This window comes from Pipra filicauda, unplaced genomic scaffold (genome assembly GCF_003945595.2).
Source record: "Pipra filicauda isolate LSUMZ 115617 unplaced genomic scaffold, ASM394559v2 scaffold6_size6359152_pilon, whole genome shotgun sequence".
Lineage (NCBI taxonomy): Eukaryota > Metazoa > Chordata > Aves > Passeriformes > Pipridae > Pipra > Pipra filicauda.
This window is the reverse complement of record NW_024104865.1, coordinates 3,707,804-3,730,324: the sequence shown is the minus strand read 5'-3', so window position 1 is coordinate 3,730,324 and position 22,521 is coordinate 3,707,804. Positions and strand designations below refer to the sequence as shown.

Sequence of the window (22,521 nt, the reverse complement as noted above, 5' to 3'; positions counted from 1 at the left end):
CACATCCATAATTCTATCCTGTTTTCCAGCAAAAATGGGAAAAGAACAGGAACTACCAGATCACAAAAAAGTTCCAGCTGAGTACAGAACCTCAGGCTCTTAAAGCCTCTGTGGATATAGTCCCGAACAACAAGAACAGGAATGCTTGACTTCAGTCTTTGTACTTAAAAACTCTCTTAAAAACATACTGAAGTGTCCATTGACCTACAACAATTTCCTAACCCTAAACGCTACACTCAACATGGGACACTCTTTTTAAGTTTTAGTTTAACTCATAAGCTAAAAAGGTAATGCTTAAAACCATAAAGTTTTAGGGATTTGCTGGAGCACTGGACACCAACTTGCCTATAATCACACAGAGCTGTCAGTTGCCATTTTAGATAATGTCATGAAATTGAAAATATAAAAAACTATCCAAGAAGAAAGCTGTGGGTAAAAATCAAACTTTCACTAGAAACTTTGAAACAAACCACATAGTCAAAAACTTGTACTGATTAAAAGGACTGAGGAACTCAGACCAGTCAGAAAATACGAACGGTGAAAAAACCCACAAATTTGAAAAGAACAGAAAGCTAAAATTTGTAAGCTATCATAAAGAATTCTGATCTATGTATTTCAAGGGAAGGATTGGCAAGTGTTCAGACAAGAAAAAGATAAGAAATTCACTTTATTATCCTTGCAGAAGAGGCTAAAGCCAGATTTATCCTATCAAGAAGGAGGATAGGCAGTGAGTAGAGCTTAATCTATGCATATTTGTACTGTGAAGAGAAATTTTATAACTGCTTTAGTGTGGTAAAGCACAGGTATGAAAAAAACAGTAACAGAAATCAAAAGTACACTGATTCAGAAATCTTTAAAACCATGAGCATCATCCAACACCAGCACAATGTTTGAAAGCTTAAAATACACTTTCCACTACTACATAATGTTTTCAATTAAGGCTTTATTTTGTTTATTTTACTGACACTATCTAATTAATCACAGTTATCAAATCTGAAGCAGGAATTAATTCAAGCAGAGGATATATGTTTTCACTGATGGAGATGTTCTGCAGCTTTCCACCAGCACCGGGGATAGCAGCTTTTAAATAACAGGGTGTGTGATGCTGAAACGCTACTGTATTATTTATTTACTACTTAGGAGGAACATGGAAGTATTTTAATTAAGGTAATATCATATACAACGTGGCTAAAGATATTTCTGAGAGAATTAGTCATCCAAATACTGCCATGGCATTATTGTAACAAAAATTAGTTACACTTACTTGAATAGCTCATGAGTTTGTTCAGCCAAGAACCAAGGCGCAAAGCAAACTTCTGGTGTGCCATAACATCAGCGTGCAGAACTTCCACGTGAAGTGGTCGTTGAGAAACATTTTCAGAATGCCTCTAGGAGTCAGGTAAATATTAGTACTTGTAAAATCAAGATAACATTCATTTCGTTATTTATCTTCACCACCCACTATCTCTCCCAACCAAAAAAGGAAAACATTTTGATGTTTTATTTCTGAAGATATCTATCTATGTATCTATTTATCTATCCATCCCAAATGTGGCAGGGCAAATTGAATTTTAAAAAGTTCACAGGTAAGTTATAAAACCATGGAAATACTAAGTTAAAGACTTTAAAGCAGACAAATAAGTCTTCACTATTAATACTGATGAGGTTGATTTTTTTAATGAGAAAAGTATTTTAGGAAGTTACCTTAATTTCTTCTTTTGCTTCCTGACAAGAGGCATAATGTCCTGCCTTAACAGCTCTACGACCCTGTTTAAAAAAATATTGACACCAATATAAAGCAAACCTAAAATGTGACAAGTCTGACCCTTTCTATTCCTTTTTTTTACATAACAGAAAAACAGAGACCAACATCACTCATGGTGCTATTAGATATCTAGAAGCATATAAAAATTAACATAGTTGTCTACAGAAAAAAGCTATTTAAATTAACAACAGAAAGTCTAGGTATGTTCATATTATTCGATAAGGAAAATTCATGTATACAGTAAAACAGATGAGAACGATTTCTACATATTACTTTAAATACAAACCATATCAACTTTCTTCCTAGCACACAGTACACTCATCCTGAATTGCTTTTCTACAATCTTTCCCACAATTTCTCACCTCTGAATATGAAATACCAGGGTATATTGTAAACCTGGGTTTAATAGCTCTTTCAATAAAGCCAAGAACAGGTCCAGCTTAGACCTCAAATTCCACTCAAAGAAAACAAGAAGTATGTGCTTCCTTAGCAATTTCTCCATATAGCAGAACTTCACACCAGAAGAGAGGAAGTAACTCTGTGTTGTGGAACTGTTAAAATTAAAATGCTATAACTTAGTCCTGTACTGTAGCAGGCACTTAGTAAAATGAACAGCCTGATAAATTCTTGATCCAAAACTTAAGACTTAAATCAAAAGGAATTTTCATAAGAGAAACCTTTGAAAGTTATTCTATAAACATGCACGTATATACATTTTTTTACAAAACCTGCAACTACAGAACAAGACTTGCAATTACGTAAGACTGACCCTGCTAACTAAATACAACTAAATTTTCATTACTTGACAAAGAGAAACAAACAGAAAACAGTTTTTACAGATTAAAAAAAGATTCTGATATTAGTAAGATGTTTTATATGTAAATATACAACAAATATATATACAGCTTTAGACAAAGTTTCTCCATGTGCAAACTTTTCTTTATACTTCCATGAGGTAAAAAAATATGGTTACGATTCAGATCATTTGAACACCGGTCATGCTTTTTTTCCCCGCCCCATTGGAAAAAAAGTTCACATTACTAGTATAAAGTCTTTACACAGGATATTAATTCAAAAAATGCAGCAGTAAAATTGTCAGGTTTCCCCACATTGCTTCATGGATTCTTTCTCGTTTTATTTCCTTTTTTTGAAAATGTTAAATGTTCAAATTAAGTCTGAGCCAGAACAAGTAGTAACTCTTGCAAAATGTAAGGTACATTTCTGATTAAATGTACCTGGATATGTGTATTTCTGACTCATATATTTTTCAGAGAAATACTACTAAAATAAAACAAATCGTAGCTGAGAAACAAAAAAAAGATTAAGAAAATATGCTAAATATGAAAGGAGTAACTTCAGATAAATCAGCTCTTCCCTTTCTCAAGAAACTGGCTTTTTGTCTTGAAAAAAAAAAACAAACTAATATGGTTTAAAAAAATCAAAACTTTCTTAAAGCAGGCACTGACTAGTAGTTACTCTGCAATGTGCCTTTCTCTCTTCGAGCTCCAGCAACCAAGAAGCAAAGGTTCTATAAACAAGTGACTATAGTGGCAATTCTTAATGATTAAAAGGTGACTTTCTCCCATATCCCAAGGCACTAACCTCTTTATCTATGGCGGTAGTATGCAACTGGGCTTCACCAAGTTCACAGCCAAGTGCCCTTTGCAGGCTGTAGATGACATGGTCATAAGAATGGTGTTCATCATTGAAAAGGACACAGTAGTAGCTGTCTACTTTCTCTCTACTGGGAAAAAGGTAACATATCATCATACAAATAAAAATAAAATTGTAAATAGTGTCCTATCAAATACAAGCAACAGCTTACTTGATAGCTTGAGAGGAATATCAAATATAAAAAAAAAAAATCAAGTATGTTCTTCATGACAATGACATGCCTCCTGCCACCATCTAGACCAGAAAAAGCCACAAAAACCATTTATCAAGTACAAAAGAAAAGTTTTTAAGTTATTTGATATTCTCAGCTCTGTTCTGCTCCCTTGTCCCTTCGGACAGGTCTCATCAGTGTCTCCTGCTGGCTCCTGGCAGGTCTCTCCACTGCCCTGGCATTTCCTCCCCTGTACACCAAGACCTGCCACTGTACTACAGATCAGGCTGGCTCAGGAGCAGTTCCCTTTGGTGATTGATGGAGCACAGTTATACACTGCTTTTCCCATGAAGCATCAAAAGGTTTTCTCCATATAACTCTAGGTCAAAAATACTACAGTGCTGTTTACAGGGATTTCAGCACTAATATGTCAGCACAAGGGTGAGAATACCCCAGGCAAAATTACAATCAAGAGACTGAAGAGAAAGTTGGAAATAGGTCACTACCTAACTGTGAGCTCCGGAGGCAGTTCCTTTTCTTCTTCCCAGATAAGCATATCTACAATGTATTTTATCACAGAGGGAAACACCCTCCTAGAGTGCTCCATAATTTCTTCATTCAACTGACATTCAGAATTCTGTAAAACATGAGATAATATTAATATGTAAAAGAATTTTTAAAAAATTTTAAAAATGGCATTGATAGAATAACTCTGAAAAAACACAGTTTTACCTGAAGCAAGTGATAAGCCTACATTCTCTTTGAGAATTCCTTATAAGACAGCACATTTCTTATTAAAATGCTGCTTTATGAGGTACAATAAGCATGAGACACCCCAGCATAAGAGGTTAGTTTCAACGCACAGAAACTTATTTTAGTCATAGTGACAGATCACACACCAGAAGTAACCGACAAAAACAATTGTTCAGTAACGTAAAAAAGAGAAAATATTATTAAAATCAAGTACTACATCTAAACATTTACTAACCAATGGTAAACCAATTATTTGCAAGTAAGAACTGAGTAACAAACATAACAAAGAAAGGAGCAAGTGACTGCAATTTTAATTCCAAATGAAAGACTGAAATGCACAAGACAGGGTGATGAAATTGTCTCCGAACAAACGGGGGGGGGGTGTGAATCAAAGGATGTCAGTATATGTTTGATTCCAAACACCTTGACCAAAGAAATCCCGATTCAGCTTGACTGAACCTGCTACATAAATTATACAATACACATATAGGAATAAGCACTTTTAAAATAAAAAAGGCAATATTTACAATATTTATTATTTCACTTTAAGCAATATTCTTACTTCTTTTGGAGAACTTGATGATCCAAGCTCATGCTTAGTACACAGTGGTCCAGCCTTCCATGCCTCTGTATCTCCACAGTCACAAAAACCGCCTCCAGTGGAGCTATGCATCTGTAAAAACCATGTATTTCAGTCAGGAAATATGCACATAAAATGCAAGAAAAAAAATAGAAATGCACATTATTTAAGTCAAACACAAGTATAAATATCTAATGAAAAAACAGAAGAGACGCTGCATAACCAACAGACTTACCACAACATTTTGCTTTTTTTAGATAAAAGGAGATTTATCAGAGGAGCAGCGGGGTAAAATGCAAACTTTGAGCAGAAAATAAAGGAGGAAATATAGTTGCTGCTACAAAAAGGTATGCAAGTCTTAAATAAATTTAACTAGAAAGTAGGTCAAAAAGCCTATGACTGATAAGTGCTTCAAAAATGGCAAAATAATAATTTCTGAGTTTATTCCCAAAATTATAGCAAAGCTGCTTAATGCCTTTTTTACAAATTACTTCATAAAGTTAGAAAATAATATAAAGAAGAATAACCACATATTAAACAGACATTTAGTAGTACCTTCACTTCTAACCAAAAGAAAAGATAACATGATCACATCTAAACACATTCTTGTAACTTTAACTTTGGATTACACTTTCAGAAAAGTACAAGTTCTGACCCTTCATTTTGGAGAAAAGTTCAGACAAAACTCAAGCAAAAAACAATTACCTTTGGCTTACTCCAAATCCCCAATCCTGAAACAATTATAAAAAACCCTCAGTGACCCAATAAAAAGACATTCAAAAATCTGTTATTTACTTGAAACATTTTAAAATAACCTGATCTAATTAGACATGCTTCAAGCAGGAGGGTGGACTAGGTGACCTTCTTAGGTTCCTTCCAACATAAATTATTCTATGAATCTCTAAAGAGCATAATCTGTATTCTTTAGACTGCATATTTACAATGAAAATTTGCTCTCATCTGACTACATATTTCCATAGCTGATGTCTTGCCTGAAGCAGTTACTGAAAAACAGGGAAATAACACCAGCTTCTCAGGCCAGCTGTGGTTCCAAACTGCTCTGTAATCATTCCTGTCTATTTTCCCTGGGTTTTCATCCTGCCTCTCTGTAAACTGTGCATGTGCACGCATAAGTATAGAGAAGTTATATTAGCATTATCCAAATACTTTTGTACGTCTTTGAGTCAGTATCTGCAATATATGTTCAGATCAGTACACAAAGACTTACACAGAGGGGCAGAATATTGTACTTTAATACCAATCATTTTTGAGATTGCTAGGACTCTCTTCCAAACTGTGTCTCGTTGAAACATACCCACTTAAAGGGGATTTATGAACAAGGATAACAGAAGGAAGCCAAATCTCTTCAATGGATACCATGCCAATGAATAGAAAATCCAAAATGAAAAAAATTTATTCCCCTTTTTGGTCATGAAAGATAATTAAATTGAATACATAGTGTTTCTGTACATTTTCTTGTCTCTTGTAGCAGACTTAGTCCAGCTGTAAAAATGACACAATATATTGGTTTCCATTTCTGCTTCCAAGGCTGTTGAAATTAGTTCTCAGTAAAAAGGGCAAGCAAAAAAGGAGGTCTGGGAAGGAATCAGACGACAACAATTTAGGCAGCAAGTTATCTAAGAATTATTTTAAAGAATCTTCTTTAAATAAAGCATGGGAATCTCTCAAAGACAACATAGATTTGGTTCAAAGAGAACCAAAAGGATGATCCAATTCTAGAACAATCTCCTCAATTAAAAAAAAAAAAAAAATAAAAAAAAAATCTATGCCTAATGTTTGGTGTCACTTCATCGTAGTCCACACTAAAGCACTAACTAGTTTATGCAAATCTAAATGGAGGAACAAAGTGGACATGTAGAACCTGTATCCTAAGTGCTGAAGTAATGCCCCTTCTATTTGCACATTCATTCTAAATTTGCCAACAACACTAACTGGGACTTAGGACATGACTGCCATATTTATTCACAGTTCTTTGCTCTGACTTACACTTGTGTGATACTGCCAAAGAGAATAACAATGTATGCATTCATAAACACTCTTTTATCCTTTGGTTCTTCAATTAGAAAGTTGTTGTTCTTAAAAGAGGCTTTACATAGTTAGAAAGACGAGAGAGAGATTAAGTAATTCATAAATCCCAGAATTTCTTTTTTTTAACAATAAAATTACTAATGGTTTATATACAGATTATTATATCCTAAAAAAAAACTTCTCTAAAGCTACAAGTATCGTTTCTTAAAATATTTTCCTACCTTGTACCGGTGATTCTTGTGAATGCTATTCTGGAAGCAGTCGATACAGAGCACACAAGTTGGATCAACTGCGCAGTCTCTGCAACAAAAATGATAACTGTAACTGGAAAACCTTCTAAAACAAACACATGGAATTTTCATGCACAAAAGAAAATGCTGCTCTGAAAAAAAAAATTGAGATTAACAATACTTCAAATTATAAAAACATTGGCTACTCTATGTCACAGAAAGATGATAGTCTTGTTAGGTTTGAACTATGTATTCAAACCTGTTATATCAGATTCTATCAAAATCATGCTCATTTTCCACTTTTGTAACTTGCTGCTAACTTTTTCTGGTTTTGCTAAAAATGAGTAGCTATTAAAACCCACGAGGACTCTGAGTCAACCTTTATTATTGCTGCCAACATCTGTAGTGAGTTTGCCAATTAAACTTCTGCTACACTTCTGCTAGGTTATGTTTCTAACTTTTAGAACAGTTAGAAACTAAAATTTAAAGAGAATTCTTTATTAAATGAGCCAGGAATATATACTTTGAAATTTAATCTCAACAGTTTCGGTCATGCACTTAAATACCAAAAAATCTGGAACTACACTCACGGGCAATCTAATTCCATTTTTTTCTGTTCCACATACATATTTTTTTTTATATTGCATTTTTACTTAAAACATGGTTGCTTTTTTCTTTAAATGCTGTTTCATTCTATGCAAAATGTGGATGACAGGTGCTAAATGACAACATATCAAGTTTTTTTACTTTATACCATTGTTCAACATTTAGTTCAAGCCTCTTTTACAATACAATTAAAATAGCATGGTAATTCTAATTTCAGAAATAACTTCCTTTCAAACCTTCAGATTCTAATAATCATTACAATAATTTAATACTTCAGTACCATTCATTTATTAACATAAATCTACTGAAAGGTGAGTTAAAAAAAAGAAAAATTAAGTTAGAAGTGCCTGCTAGATTGCAATGCCCAATTCACGACGTTTAGACTTTAATACTTCAGAGTATCTATTATTTTTAGCACATTAAAAGTCTAAAGCAAATGTATATCTAGCTTCAGTTGCAGTAGTACAAATGTACAGTATCTTGTATAAGTACTACCACATTTTTGCAAGACAGAAACTCAAAAAACTAAGAAAAACAGACCTCTTCTGACATACATAGCTTTGTCTTTTTGCCTGCTATCACACAACAACTCCACAGAGGCAGGAACAGAATTATTCCTGTTACAGCAGCACTAAACTGCCTTGTCCATCCTTTTCCTTCATACAACTGTCACACTCACTACACACTTCCTAGTACACACAAAAGGACTTCTTCAAAGACTATTCTCCTTTCATACACAGCACTAACTTATTCTTAGAAAATGCTGCAGAGTGTGTGACGGATTAAAACTTTACAGTTTAATTCATAAACATAATGTTTACAGAAAGCTTTCATTCTGACATTTCCTAAATTCTAAGGGCTGGACTTTTTAGCCACAATAGTATTTTTCATCCTTAATAATATTCTTTCAGTATTCCTGATTAAATTTTCTAGGCTTTTAAAATAAACTGAAAAAAAAGGATAAACTATGACAATAGCATCAAACTAATGCTCATGAATTGCCAGCACAGTTGCAATATTTACATTCACCACAAAGACTGTTGGCTTTTTAATATAATTTTTTTAATTATACTCATTGTCTATATAATTGTATTAATATGAATTAATAAAGTAAATTCTATCAAACCAGCGAGCTACTACCTTTAATATACTTCAGGATGAGAAAAAAGGTGAAAAAATGACCATTGTCACAGCTTTTGCTTAAGCAAAGGACTGATGACACTCAAAAATGATGGATTCTGGTTTAGACTTCGAAAGAGTGAGTACAGTACCATACACAGATTTTTATGCCTTTTCTCCCTCACTTCAGGTACAGACCCCATACTCATACCCTACCATCCAATATCTTTAACGAATGGCTTTCAGTACTTTTAGTATCCTTTCTATTTCCTTCCCCATTTTTCTGCCAGAGCCCTCTTTTCATATGCAATTAAATGACTTTGCTGCATTAACTCACATAGGAACATCTATGATAACACACCTTCATTCTTACCTGCAAGAGTATGTTGTCTCCCCTCCTTTGAACACCTTTCCACAGAGCTGGGAGGTTCCACTCTGTTGTAGCTTCTCCAGGAATATATCTGGGTCCTCCCCAAACAAATAACACTCCAGGGGATATAATATTGCTGCCTGGACCATTTCTTCTTGTTTTTCCAGCAAGGGGTCCATTTCAGCTGAATAAATATTTGGCACATGTTTTGCCAAGCACTGTAAAAATGTGCCTTGGAAGTCGAATCTTTCATCACACCACTGCAACAAAAAGTACACCCAGAGACAAACATAAACAAATAAATAAATATGAAGAAAGTAGGATTAAGCACTTCTGATGCAGAAGAGACTTCCGAATTCATGGTAGAAGTCAGTTCAGTGAGCAAAAAATTCCAAGAAACCATGGTTTCCCCAAGAATTTCTCTACTATTTTCCTTTTAGTACTCGCACAGAAACCTCTGTTCCTTCGAAGTCTTCTGTTAAAACACTCTAAGGCAAGAGCTGGCAAGTGCTATATTACTGTAGAGCAATCTGTGCACTAATGAATTTCCAACTATGCGCTTCCCAACAGGCCAACCAATACACAAATCTCAACATCTGTTCAGCTGCAAACAAATGGAAAGAACAGCAGCCACAGTTGGAAAAAGTTTGGTATTCCTTAGCCTGCTTATAGTCACAAAACATGTATCAATTTAACGGTCTTTGAAAGTCTTGTTGAACTGGTCATCAGAGGTCAATTGCCACTGAGGGAGAAAGAAGCCCAAATGATTATATAAGCTTAAGTCCTTGGCAAACCAGACAAAATTGTCTTATAAAAATGAAATTGCATTTAATAAAAGCACTTGTGTCCCTAATTTTACTTGCATCTTCTCTACTTCTCTGAACCGTTCTCTCTGATTGTCCTATTTCTGTCTTTCAAGTCTAAATATTCTTTCTTTCACATTATTCCCATTATTTACAAATAACTTTTGTTTTTTCCCCCATTGCAAACCAGATAATAAGGCTCCTAAAGACACCATCCTTTCATACACAACCTTGGTTTATGTCCAAAAATCACAGAATATCCTAAATTGGAAGGGACCTACATGGAACATCAACAGAGGACAACTCCAAGAATGACGCCATATGCCCGAGAGCATTGTCCAAATCCTTCTTGAACAGTAGCAGAATTACAGCCAGGACCGCTTCACTGGGAAGCCTGTTCCGGTGCCCAATCACCCTCTGGGAGAAGCATCTTTTTCTAATACCCAACCTAAACCTGCCCTGATACAGCTTTGGGCCATTCCCTCGGGTCCTGTCACTGGTCACCACCAGTGACTGATCTCCCTCAGTGAAGAAATCAGTGCCTGTCCCTCCAATTCCCCTCATGAGGAAGCCGTAGAGTGCGATGAGGTTTCCCCTCTCTCCCTTCTGCAGGCTGAACAGACCAAGAGACCTCAGTCACTCCTCGTACGGCTTCTCCTCAAGGCCCTTCACCACCTTTGCAGCCCTCCTTCGGACACTCTCTAACGGCTTTATATCTTCCTTAGACTGTGGTGCCCAAAACCACACACAGGACTCAAGGTGAGTGCAAAAAAAAAAAAAGAAAAAAGTACGTAACTTTATAAACAGCTTTAAATGGAATTTCCTCCAGGCCAGCAAGCAGGGATGAGCAAAGCAACCACCAAAGAGTTCAGACTGAGAGAAGGCTCAAATAAAGCTAAAGAACAAAAATGCACATCATGTTACATGAAATGCAAAAAATCCTCAACTCTGATTTAAAACAAAACCTACATCAATTGACTCAAGACAGAGATCATAGAATCACAGAATGGTTTGGGTTGGAAGGGACCTTAAGTATCATTTAGTTCCAAACCCCTGCCATGGGCAGGGGCTCTTTCCTCTAATCCAGGTTGCTCAAAGCCCCACCCAACCTGGCCTTAAACACTTCCAGGGATAGGGCATCCACAACTTCTCTGGGCAACCTGTTCCAGTGCTAAGTGACTAAATAAGAGAATTCTAAACTACAACAGAATAAATAATATAAGGCTACAGCTCCCTAATTCACTACCTACATTAGAAGAGTTCTTCAAAATCAGAAATGAATCCAAGAACATATGCAGTCAGAAGTGTTGCAATCCCAGTATTTTGAAAACCAGATCTGCAAACATCATGTAAAAACCTCATCTTTGTTTTTTGGAAAACTGTATGTCTATCTCACATACACAAGCATAAAAACTGCCTACATAGAAAATCTAAAGGGAAAAAACAAAAATGTGATACCATATTGAAACAGCCTAGATTAACAACAACATCCATCACCCAAAAGTAATCTGTTAAAGGACATTTGCTCCACATTGTAGTCACTTTAAACACTTCCTTTATGGCTTTAATAAGACACACTGCATTTCTAATAGGTTTAGTTTTAGCCTGAGGCTTCTACTGGTATTTTGGCGATCAATCTTCCTCAGGATTACCCTTAGGTAGTCCATTACTTCATTTATCGTGGTGAAAATGCACTGCAGATGCTGACGGAAAAGATAAGCCAGGGATAATGTTGTCAAGCAGGAGAGCAAATTCATCCACAATCATACTAAGATATCCTCACATTTTATAAGACCAAGTTGATCAGCCTAATCAGAATCCTTGAATTGCAAAGCATTCAACCTATCTGTGAATATCTGAAAACGAAGATCAATCCACAAAGTGAAAAAAACCACTCATTTAAATTCCAATGCTAATAAATAAATCTGGTTTTGTTCTAGAATTTTACCTGAGCAGTAAGCACCACTGTGATCACCATATTGGTCATAAAAGCTTTAGCACACACCTGTAACATATATGCAATCTGTATACATACATGCACTCAAATATAGATACATATTTATTTTCACATATTCAGATCTAAGGAACAAAAGGAAAAGGAAACAAATGAATCAGCTGCCTTTTTATTTTAACTAACTTGTTCAAATTTTTCAATTACTTAGCAACTTTTTTTGTTAAATAAAAACTATGTTTACCTGGGGCACCAATTTGTAAAAAGCAACTGAAAATAAAATCCAAATTTATCAAATACTTGTATATCAACACTTAAAGAAAAATATCACATTTAGCTGGTGGTTCTGATAAAGATACTAAATTGTAAAAGGTAACTGAAAAATAAATTACTTGATCACAGGTTTATTTTTTTATATGTCTCATTTAAGATGATTGGAAATGAATTATTCTTTTCATAATTAAACTCCATAATACAATGTTCTTCCTTAAACATGTTTCTTCCTGTAGTCTGCTTTTTTTTAATCTCACCTATACTGTACTATGGCATTACCAAATTCCCCTCCCAATTTGGTTACTGTATTTTTCAAATGTGGGAGGGTGGGATGTGACCCCTCAGCATACTCTTTCCAAAGCACAAGAGAATCCCAGTCTGCAGCCCTTCTATCTCAATAAGTCATGTTCCCAAGAGATAGTATAAGTTTGCATTCTGCATTGCCGGTCCAAAGCACGTCACAGCTTCAAGAAGCACAGGGCTGCGCTTTGCAGAAAATCTGCCAGAAGTGTAAAATGGGTTCTCACACAGTCCAACTCACAAGCATTTCAAGCATTCCTGTGCAAAGTTTTTAATTCTGCTTAAATGTTGTCCTGAGAAGGGAGGACAGGAAGTAGAGAAGGAGGGGGAACAAGGGAAGAAAGAGAACTCTCAAGCAGGCTGTCTGTCTTCTAGTGAACCCACTAGAATATATCCTCAACCTATACACCAACCAGGAAATATCCATTATATTCACAAGAGAAACAAGAACATTATTTTTCTTATTTCTAAAAGTTGCACCAGGGTAAACATCAGACCTATCCCGTAGCCTCGGTGCCTCCTAGGAGAAGTAACTTAATCCTTTCGTAAAAATCTGTTTAGCATACTATATTCAACTGTATAAAATTACATACAAAACTACCAACAATACAAAAGCTGCCAAATACAGCACACCCCTAAGTTATAATTGATCATCCAATGCCAGCTTGGTCACCTTGTACATATATATTGAAATTCAAGTTTGAATACCTCAACTAATAGTTTAAGTAGTCCCACTTGCCCTCTCCTCACTCACTCCTTTACTGTCAAGTGCTCAATTGCTACAGATATATAAAAAAAACAAATTAATAAACTGATAGGGTTTTTTGCTTTTATTGACAGGATGAGCTGGAAAAGAAAAGCATAAGAGCTGTGCAAGACAGCTGCAAGCCAACATGCAGCTTGTACTGCAGCTTTCTGCCCAGCACTGGCATAGGTTGCCCTGAGAGGCTGTGGAGTTGCCATCCTTCAACACACTCAAAAGCCAACTGGACATGGTCCCAGGGAACCTGCTCTAAGCGACCCCGCTTGAGCTGGGAGTTTAGACAGAATGACCTCCAGAGGTGCCTCAACCATTGTATGACTCAAATGTCTTCATGAAGAAAAATCTTATTTCTCTTTCTCAACCTCTAATTAATCTTCCAATTTCTGCTTCAAATAAGTCCTACAGAAAAGTAATTTCCCAGATTTGATTCCACTCAAGAATAAATTTGAAAGAGTACTGAAAGAGGCAGATGCCATGAGATAACATAATTAAAGAAGAAACACTACCATGTAACCAAAATACTACTATCAGTCAGCTCTCCACAGCCTGCCAGCACTCACACTCTACTCAGGGTGGCCCACAGACTGTAGCTAACAGAGTAAAGCCCAGAGGAAGCAGGCCTGAATACACTCTACTCCAACTGACACTACTCCACTGGAAAACATTCTAAATTTAGGGAAAAACCACCTCCACATACATTTTAAGCAAATTAGAGCTTCATCTCAAATCTGAATTCTGAAATTTCTCAGCTTTTAAATACTTGTATTAGTGACCTTAGCAGAGTTCTTTTGATGGGTTGCTTGGTCATTTCCTCACTTTTAATGAGTCAGCCAAAGAAACAGCCATGCCATCACATGGCCCATACACACATACGCATGGCCCATAAATAAAACCCCCACAACCAACCACCCAAATGAGCTGAGGGAGTTATCACCGCAACGGCACACCACCACCTTTCCTGCATAAGGACCAACATCCATACCATGTCCGTGGGCATTCCCAAGTACTGAAAACAGTAGGCAAAGGTGGCATTCAGGATCCTGAAGCTAGTGAAGAGTGTATGTCAAAGACACGTTTTGTCTTGTCTCTTCTTTTATACTCTAACCTTCTCCAGGCCCATCTCTTCTCCTCCTTCAATCACATGTTCCTGTCACATTCATCTTTTTTAAGATGAGGATAATCCTCAAACTGCATGAAAGAGGAAGAAAAAGGGAGACAGGAGGAGCTGCAAAGCTATGTTTCTCAAGTGTAAGCAGTTCTGTCAAAAGAGGAGACACAGCAACCACTTCGTCCTGATTTGTGCTGTATAAGAAAAGCTGTAATCTGTAAACTTTAATGGTTTTTCAGAAGAAAACTATGAGAGAAGCAGTACCTCACAGTACCACTTGAGAATGAATCATTAGGTGATAACCTCATCTTGCATGGGAAACATGTCCTCCTCTGTGGGATCAGACTACTATTTCTTCCAATGTGTATACAGAGATCTTCCCAAAAGTGAATTCCAACCAAACACATAGGTTTCTTGTACATTTAAAAGGACAGTTAGTATGCTTTTTAAAAACCCTTTAAATAATCATCATGCCAAAAAGTCAGAGGATGAGGAATTATATTTCCCTACACGTACTTCTACAAAAATATAAAATATTCGTCACTGATATAGCAAATATATCCATATCTAATTTTGTCTTTCACAAACACATTCATTTATGAATACTACAAATAATAACATGAATGAGAGCTAAGGAAGGATATAAGGAAAAAGAGAAAAAAGTTAATGAACTCTCTCAATTCACTTTTCATCTGCAGACCAAGCATCAAATGAGATTTCTTGCCACTATGACACTTTCTTTATCATTGCAGAGGTTTATTAGGTACGTTAATTCAGTAGCCATTGCTTCCATGACAATTTTTGATTTACCTTCTAAGTACAGTTCCCTTTGAATTTTAAAGTCTTTTCAAACTAACAGCTTTCATTAGGCAATACTATAAAAAGCAGCTCTACTTTAACTACAGACTGACAAGCTGATCTTTTAGTGCAGAAGCAACTGCGTAAATTTCAAGACTGTATTTTTAGATCTATACATTAATCTAATCAGTGAAAAGAATGAATGTTAGTATTTATAAACATTAAATAACAAATCGTGAAGGAATAGACACTACCAGTAACACAAACTAAAACCTGCACCTGGTCCAATATTTCAGTTAAAAGGAGGAATAAAAAAGCTTAGTTTTGTACAACATAAATCTGTCAACCATGAGATGAAAATACCAGTTGCCTGTCATAACAGCAAGTAGATGCAGCATTTTAGAAGTAAATACTTAAAATGCTGGGGACATACCAATTTCAAGCAGGTGCCATTCAACATAAATACCAAATGCAAAAGGCTGCTTTACTTTAATGCACAGAGCAGTTGTTACTAGTGAAACAGAGACTAGCAGGACAACAGATCTCAGAAAACTTTTATTCTGATATTGTCTAAGCAATTGAGGAAACATAAAAGACATTTTTAAAGGACAAATACAAGTTCTTTTATAAGTACGCAGAATACTTAAAATTTCTTTAGAAAGGAACCTTCAAAACATTCTTAAACTAACACTTTCATATTAGGTTCTGCTTTTAAAATTTTAGTTCAATTTTTCCTTCTCATTATTTGGTTTAAAATTATCAGTTTTCTAATGCACTGAAAATAAGATCCAACTGTAGTACAGAACACCCAGGCATTATTTTTAGTAAAAATAACAAGGAAACAAAGCAATCTGTTTCAGCCTCAAAGACATATATTTCCCAAAGAAAAGCCTTCAAAAATAAGTACTAGAAATTAATTAGCATATTTCTTCTTCCCTGCTTTAAATCAAACTGAACTTTTTTTTCAGGAACATAAATTTTACCATCTCTAAAAGGTTCAGGGAGTTAAAATGGAAACTTGCTCACTTGTTTTATCACATTCATAATGTGTTTCACATTCTCCAACAAAGTATAGCCAATGTTTTCGAAGAGAATCTAAGCTTTAAAAACGATTGTTTAGAACTCAAAATTTCTGGTTTCTGACACATCAGTCCCATAGCTTCTTTATACAACATAGCTAAAAACCAAACCGTAATACCAAACTTTGGTCTGCTCTGGATATCAGTAGTTACACTGAAAGAAGCAAGTTTCATTTCAAAAGTTATTTTCTCTTGCCACAACACGGGTAACACTCAAGACTGTCTAACATTGTCCTAACAAAACATCAAGTTTAACCTGAAGACAAAAAAACCCCTGTTTGATCTCTATATTCATTCAAACTTTGGCTTCTGTGACAAAGCAGGGTTGCCAACTCACGTTAAAATATGCTTTAATGATGCAGGTGTTTGCCCACGGGGAATAAGACTCAAAACCAGCGCAGACTACTAAAGCTTTGTCTACAGCAGAATCTACCTCGATTCCAGTAGTCACCAATGAATGCCAGCTTCACTGAACCAGAGCAAATCAGTGACCACCCGGAGAAGGACAAGTAACCACCAGCACTATCTGTTACCATTTCAGCTGCTGGACAGCTAAAACTAATGCCTGCAGCAAGGTAAACAGACCCAAGCTGCAAAACCTCTCGGAAACTGCAGGTCCCATGTCACTTCTAAATCAAACATCTCCAAAATCACCCGAGTGCAGCTGCAGTTCCTGGGGGTAAGCACCTGAATGCAAACAGTGCCCAAGGAGACTACTGGAGTTAAACCACGGTCTGTAGTTTTCTCTGCCATGCTATAGGCATCTCGATTGCACCTCCCTACCAAATGGACACTCCACCCTAAATATGCTACAAAATTAGCAGGATGCTACTAAGTAGGTACAAAATGCAAAACATAGCCAGAAATGCTAGAACTAATTTCCAGGTCTTTGAGATATCTAATCACCTCTCATGTTCCAATTTTTTTTGGTCAAACCTGCATGTGGTAGATAGCAATGTACAACTAACAACAGAGAAAACAGGAATTCAGTATCACAAAACAGTAGACAAAAATACATATTTTGGGGGAAAAGTAATTCTCCCTATAAAAATAGCAAAATCATCATCTTTGCAGAGTTATTTGTAATATTCTGAGAGACAAAATTCGAACTTTTTCTTTAAGTTCTGACTATGACTATTCATTTACTGATCATTTTTGTTTCTAGAGAAACAAAGGAAAGAAATACTTTGATTCTTTCCTTGTTTGATCCTTAACATCCATGCTGTGGTCTCCTACCCTTAAAGGAACAAGGTATCTACGAAATATCTTAGCACCAGGCTGCACTTCAAAACATGCACCTACAGTGAATATTTACAAAGAAGTAATTCATTAATACGGGGGGAGGACGACAACGACAGAAAACAACAACAGTAGGTTTTTTAATTTATTTCTGTGTACTCAAACTCATCTTACAACCACCTAACTTCCCAATTATCATTAATTTTACAATCCACTGTAAACATAGTCTAATTCTGCAGCGGATGAATGTGTAACAAAACTCAGGTGATTCTATCCATATTTAGCACTCATTCAGCATCTCTAAAACACTCCCTTATACACCAAATCTAACCTGTCTATCCCTAACTTCCCTAACGCTCTAGCATTTAGAAGGCACTGAAAGTCGCATGCTACCAGGAACATTTGCTTGCAGCTACCTTCTCCTGGAGCCACATACCTCTCACAACCGTAATAGTAACAGTATTGCAGCACCATACTTTAGGCACTTTATGCGGACTTGAGCAAAGATAACAGATATCTTTACAATCACAGTTCACCCCTGCACTAACAAAAGCCACAAACATTACCAAGAAGTATGAGTAAACATGAGAGTGACAAGGAAGAAAAATCCACAGCACTGCTTGATGCCATAAGGAAGATTGCTAAATATATAGGGATGCAAATAGCACCTGGGCAATGCTCCAGTTACCTGTTGCAACTTTCATGGGCTCCACTTCACACAACTGTACAGTTTACACTGTTCTGCTAATGTGCTGCACTTTCTAAATACAGTGGTTTTGACTAAATGCATTTCAGGGCTTAATTGCATTAAGGGATATGCTGGTTTACCCAAAGGTGAGATTTTAAACAAATTTAGCTCAACAAAGTGATGTAAAATTATATAGACGTCACCTTGTCTAAGCAGGTTGATTCAGTTTAGGAAAGTTTAGATTTAAAACTGGAAGTCACTGCAATTCCAACTCAGATGCCTGGCTCAAATTTCATTAAATTCAAGAAATAACCTGCTCATGAACATGAATATCCCCTCCATATTACTACTTGATTACAACACATCTACAGTAGCAAGACTCCTCATATGCATTTTCTCAACTATATAATAGCATTGAACAACCCAAAAGATCTGAAATACTTCAGAATGCACAAGCGCCTGTGCTTGTAAAACAACTGTTTTACTTCCCAAAACTGAAATTTAAAATATTCCTGCCTTTAAAGGAAATATCCCGATAATAAAGCTTTTCTGTTCTTGTACACCACTACCCCACTTACATCTTATCTTTTGTTTAAGAGTATTGAATGATAGCAAAACATAGGACTTTCAAAAAACAAAATCCCTTTTCTTCACAAATATTACTAAAATACACCTATATAAAAATTTGAAGACTTAGTATAAATTAAAATCTTTGAAATAGTTTAGTATCTAAGCCCTGCTCGTATATTCCAGCTAGAAGCCACCAAAGCAGGCAGGAGTCAAACTGGAATTTGTTTAGAATACAGATGGACAAACAACCGAAGGGCTGGATTCAGCCTGCAAAGCAGGCTTTTGTTAGGCCACCAGCAATGCCTGCTAGCCAGCTACTAGAAAAGCCAAGTCCAGCCCATCAGTCAGACAAAAAAACTGTGGATCCTGTTGGGAGAGGAAAGCAAGTAAACTTAAGTTTGGTAAACAGGGTGCATTACCAGGTCAGTGCCCAAATTCAGACCACTCTCTTTCAGGATAACCCAGGAAGCAATACAGCCACAATGGAGAAGCAGGGGGCAGAAACAAGACCTGACTTAACTAATGCAGTGAAACGCCAACTCAAGTATTTCCAACTACTGTCATCCAACCTGAAGAGCTGAAGTCAAGGGCAGAGAATAAACCCCGGAGCTGGGCTGGGTTCAGAAGAGTTTATTACCTGAGTCATCACCATCCACTCCAGAATCAGGCTGGCTCCTGCAGAATCATTCAGGTAATCCTGCATCATGTGCCCAGCGCTCTGGGAAGGTTTGCAGCCAGATGGTTGCAGCCAGATGTAGTGCTGCACTACAACCAACAGCACCCAAACAAGGAGAGCAAGAGACAGTCTGAACAGGCTGACACTGAGACCAATTTGACAAGTTCACTAAGGCCAAAGCTCACTCTATTCAGCCAGTTTTCCATTTCACACTCTCTCAAATTCCCAATTATAGCACCACAGCAAAAGGACATTTCAGACCAGCTGTGCACAGTGAAAGCACTGGTCAGTCGGGATATGTTAGTTCCACCTAACTAGTACCATCTTTAGTACAGCAGTAAATTGGGTGTACTGCTTCCAGACTGCAGCCGTCTCTGGCATCACTATAGCCAGGTTTGCAATCTAACATCATGAACACTGTCAGACACAACCTAAGTACATATCCTAGGCTCCTCTTCTCCCTTAATACACCCTCACCCCGTACTCCCTGTCAAAATTCCTGCAGTTTGCTCAGATATACAGCAGACAACACAGTCTGGGTGGCCAACCACCTCTCTTGGAATAATGGTAATTCTGGCCCACAGGCTCTCAGTTGGCTGAAACCACATAAAAACTAAGACACCTTAGTGGAGCAACATCATCTTTGAGCAGCTGGGGATCTCTTCAACATCTGAGTTTTTCACAATACCACAACTACCAGTTTTATGCATTGCTTGGGCTAACTCAGTCTCTCACGTCCCCAGATAACAAAAGGTTGATTTCTTTGCTTTGCTACTGATTGCAACTATCGCCCTCAGTACCACTCTGACTCTACATGGCTCTCAAGCTTAAGAAATCACCTGACTCAGGTTGCAATTTTTGACACTATAACGCAATCAAGCTGCATTTTTCCTAATTTAAAACTGAAACGTTTCTAATACAGAATAAAACCCCACACATAGGCCTGTTATGGCCACAGAAATATACTTAAGGGTGCAGTCTGTGATGACTGGGCCGTTTCTAATGATATGCAGATACCCTTATAATTCTGAGGAAAAGTGCAACAAATAATGGCTGCCCCATGCAAGACAAGTTCCATCAGTAAACACCTTCCCACTTTTATTAATGCTGTGTAGCATCATGCAAAAAGCAGCTATTCTACAGGCTTGCCAGTGCTCAACTTTAAAACATCTGCAGTCAAGAATTTCAAAACTATATTGTGTGTGCAGACTGTTACAGAAAAATGGAACATAAAATATAAGGTTTCTGATACACATCCATCTGACTTTCTTTCTTAAATTCATAGCCTTCAGTTTTAAACTCCTCTATCAAAAGTGTTTTGAATATAGTAATCACTATACAAGGTTGTGAAGGAAAGCACAGAAGGCATGTCACTAGACAGGGTCAACATCAAATTCTGTTCAATAATGGAATATTAAATCCACAGATGAACAAAATAATTTACAGAGAAAAAAAAAAGAGGGTATTTCTGTTCAGCAAATAAACAACTATCTTCATCTACATCCTTTCTAAACAATACTATTTGCTGCTCCGTTCACATTCTGCAAGACAGTAATTTCCTATTTGGTCTTTTTTGTTCCATAGTAAAGTCACCTTTAATTAAGAAAGGTAAAGGCAGGACCAGGATAAAAGATGCACATATACACCACAAAGCTTTAGGAACGCAGGAGAGTTTCTGAACGTTTCTAAAGTTTGATCTCACTTAATTACGTAGAGGTCAAGTAAGACACGGGGGGGGTGAGATGCTGCTTCCCTCTGGGCCGCCTGACAGTGGCTCTCCGGGCCCGAGGCAGGGCTGGCTCTCCTCTCCCAGGGCAGACCCGGCGGCCGCCAGAGCCGCAGCCAGCGGAGGCCCCGGGACCGAGTGCGGCCCCCACAAGCCGGCGGCGAGACCGGGGGGCAGCGGCCCGCCCGCTCCGGCCCCACCGCCCCGGCCGGTGCCGCCGCCCGCTGGCTACGGCGGGTGCACAGGGGCGCGTCCCGACCCTCCGCGGCGCCGCTCGGCAGCTCCGGAGAGCCAGCCTGCTCGCCCGAGCGCCGGGGCGGCAGCGCGGGCAGGGCACAGGCTGCCCCCGAGCGCAGGCAGGGGGAACCGCGGCGCCACGCCCGGCTGCAGCCTCACCATAGCTCGCTCTGGGGCCTGCGCGGGGGCCCGGCCGCTCGTCGCTCCTGCTCCGGGACCTCTGTCGGCTCCGTCCGCCATTTTGAGAGCGAGGGACGCGGCCGGCGGCGCCGTCACGGCCCGGAAGGAGCCGCCGCCGTCACCGGGCGCTGCGCCCGCAGCCCAGGGCCCGCCCCGCGCGCAGCCGCCGCGGCGTTCCGGCAGCGCCTCCTGCCTCCCGCTGCCCGGTGCGGCACAGCGCGTCCCCGGGATCCGTTGGGAGGGTCGTCACCGAAGCTCGTGTTGGTCCTGCGTCGTGCAGAGTTACATGGATGGAGCTCCTCCGCGGGCACTTAAAACTGCACCGCGTGGGTGTTCACTTTGCGCCCTGCCATTACAGATTCAGAGAATCGATTAGATTGGAAAAGACCTCTAAGATAATCGAGTCCAACCTATGACCGAGCACTACCATGTCAATTAGACCACGGCCGCAAATGCCACATCCAGTCTTTCCTAAAACACCGCCAGGGACGGTGACTCCACCACCTCTGGGCATTCCAATGTCTAATCACCCTCTCTATGAAGAAATTCTAACTAATATCCAACCTAAACCTCCCCTGGCACAGCTTACGTCCTCTCATCCTATCGTTAGTTGCCTGGGAGAAGAGGCTGACCCCCGCCTGGCTAGCAAGATAATAGCATAAGTAATTTCATATACACAGGTGTGGAGTCTCACTATCTCTGCAGACTTGGCTCCCATATGTCTCCCGTATGGGCTAAGCAAAGGCAAAATTTTACAAACTAGGTACAAGTATAGGATGCAACAGTAGCTTTAAGCAAAGGCCTGTCTCCAAGATTAAAATCTTCCTCCACAC

At 38.1% G+C, this 22,521-nt stretch overlaps 1 protein-coding gene across 5 annotated transcripts in view; it reads right to left on the bottom strand.

The window, feature by feature from the left end:
• Window positions 1-21,833, bottom strand: part of UBR1 (ubiquitin protein ligase E3 component n-recognin 1) — a 63,839-nt gene extending 42,006 nt beyond the window's left edge. For 2 of the 5 annotated variants that reach the window (XM_027748618.2, XM_027748633.2), the window contains exons 1-8: window positions 21,668-21,833; window positions 9,301-9,557; window positions 7,194-7,272; window positions 4,906-5,016; window positions 4,097-4,227; window positions 3,368-3,509; window positions 1,705-1,767; window positions 1,265-1,388 (exon numbers count right to left, since the gene is read on the bottom strand). In XM_027748618.2, the coding sequence (XP_027604419.2) occupies window positions 1,265-1,388; window positions 1,705-1,767; window positions 3,368-3,509; window positions 4,097-4,227; window positions 4,906-5,016; window positions 7,194-7,272; window positions 9,301-9,557; window positions 21,668-21,748 (988 nt within the window). In that variant the 5' untranslated portion in view covers window positions 21,749-21,833. Of the gene's footprint in view, window positions 1-1,264; window positions 1,389-1,704; window positions 1,768-3,367; window positions 3,510-4,096; window positions 4,228-4,905; window positions 5,017-7,193; window positions 7,273-9,300; window positions 9,558-14,369; window positions 14,443-21,667 lie in introns of those variants that run through there. The other 3 variants (XM_027748626.2, XM_027748638.2, XM_027748646.2) reach the window with 2 other exon arrangements.
• Between the last annotated feature and the right edge of the window lie 688 nt (window positions 21,834-22,521).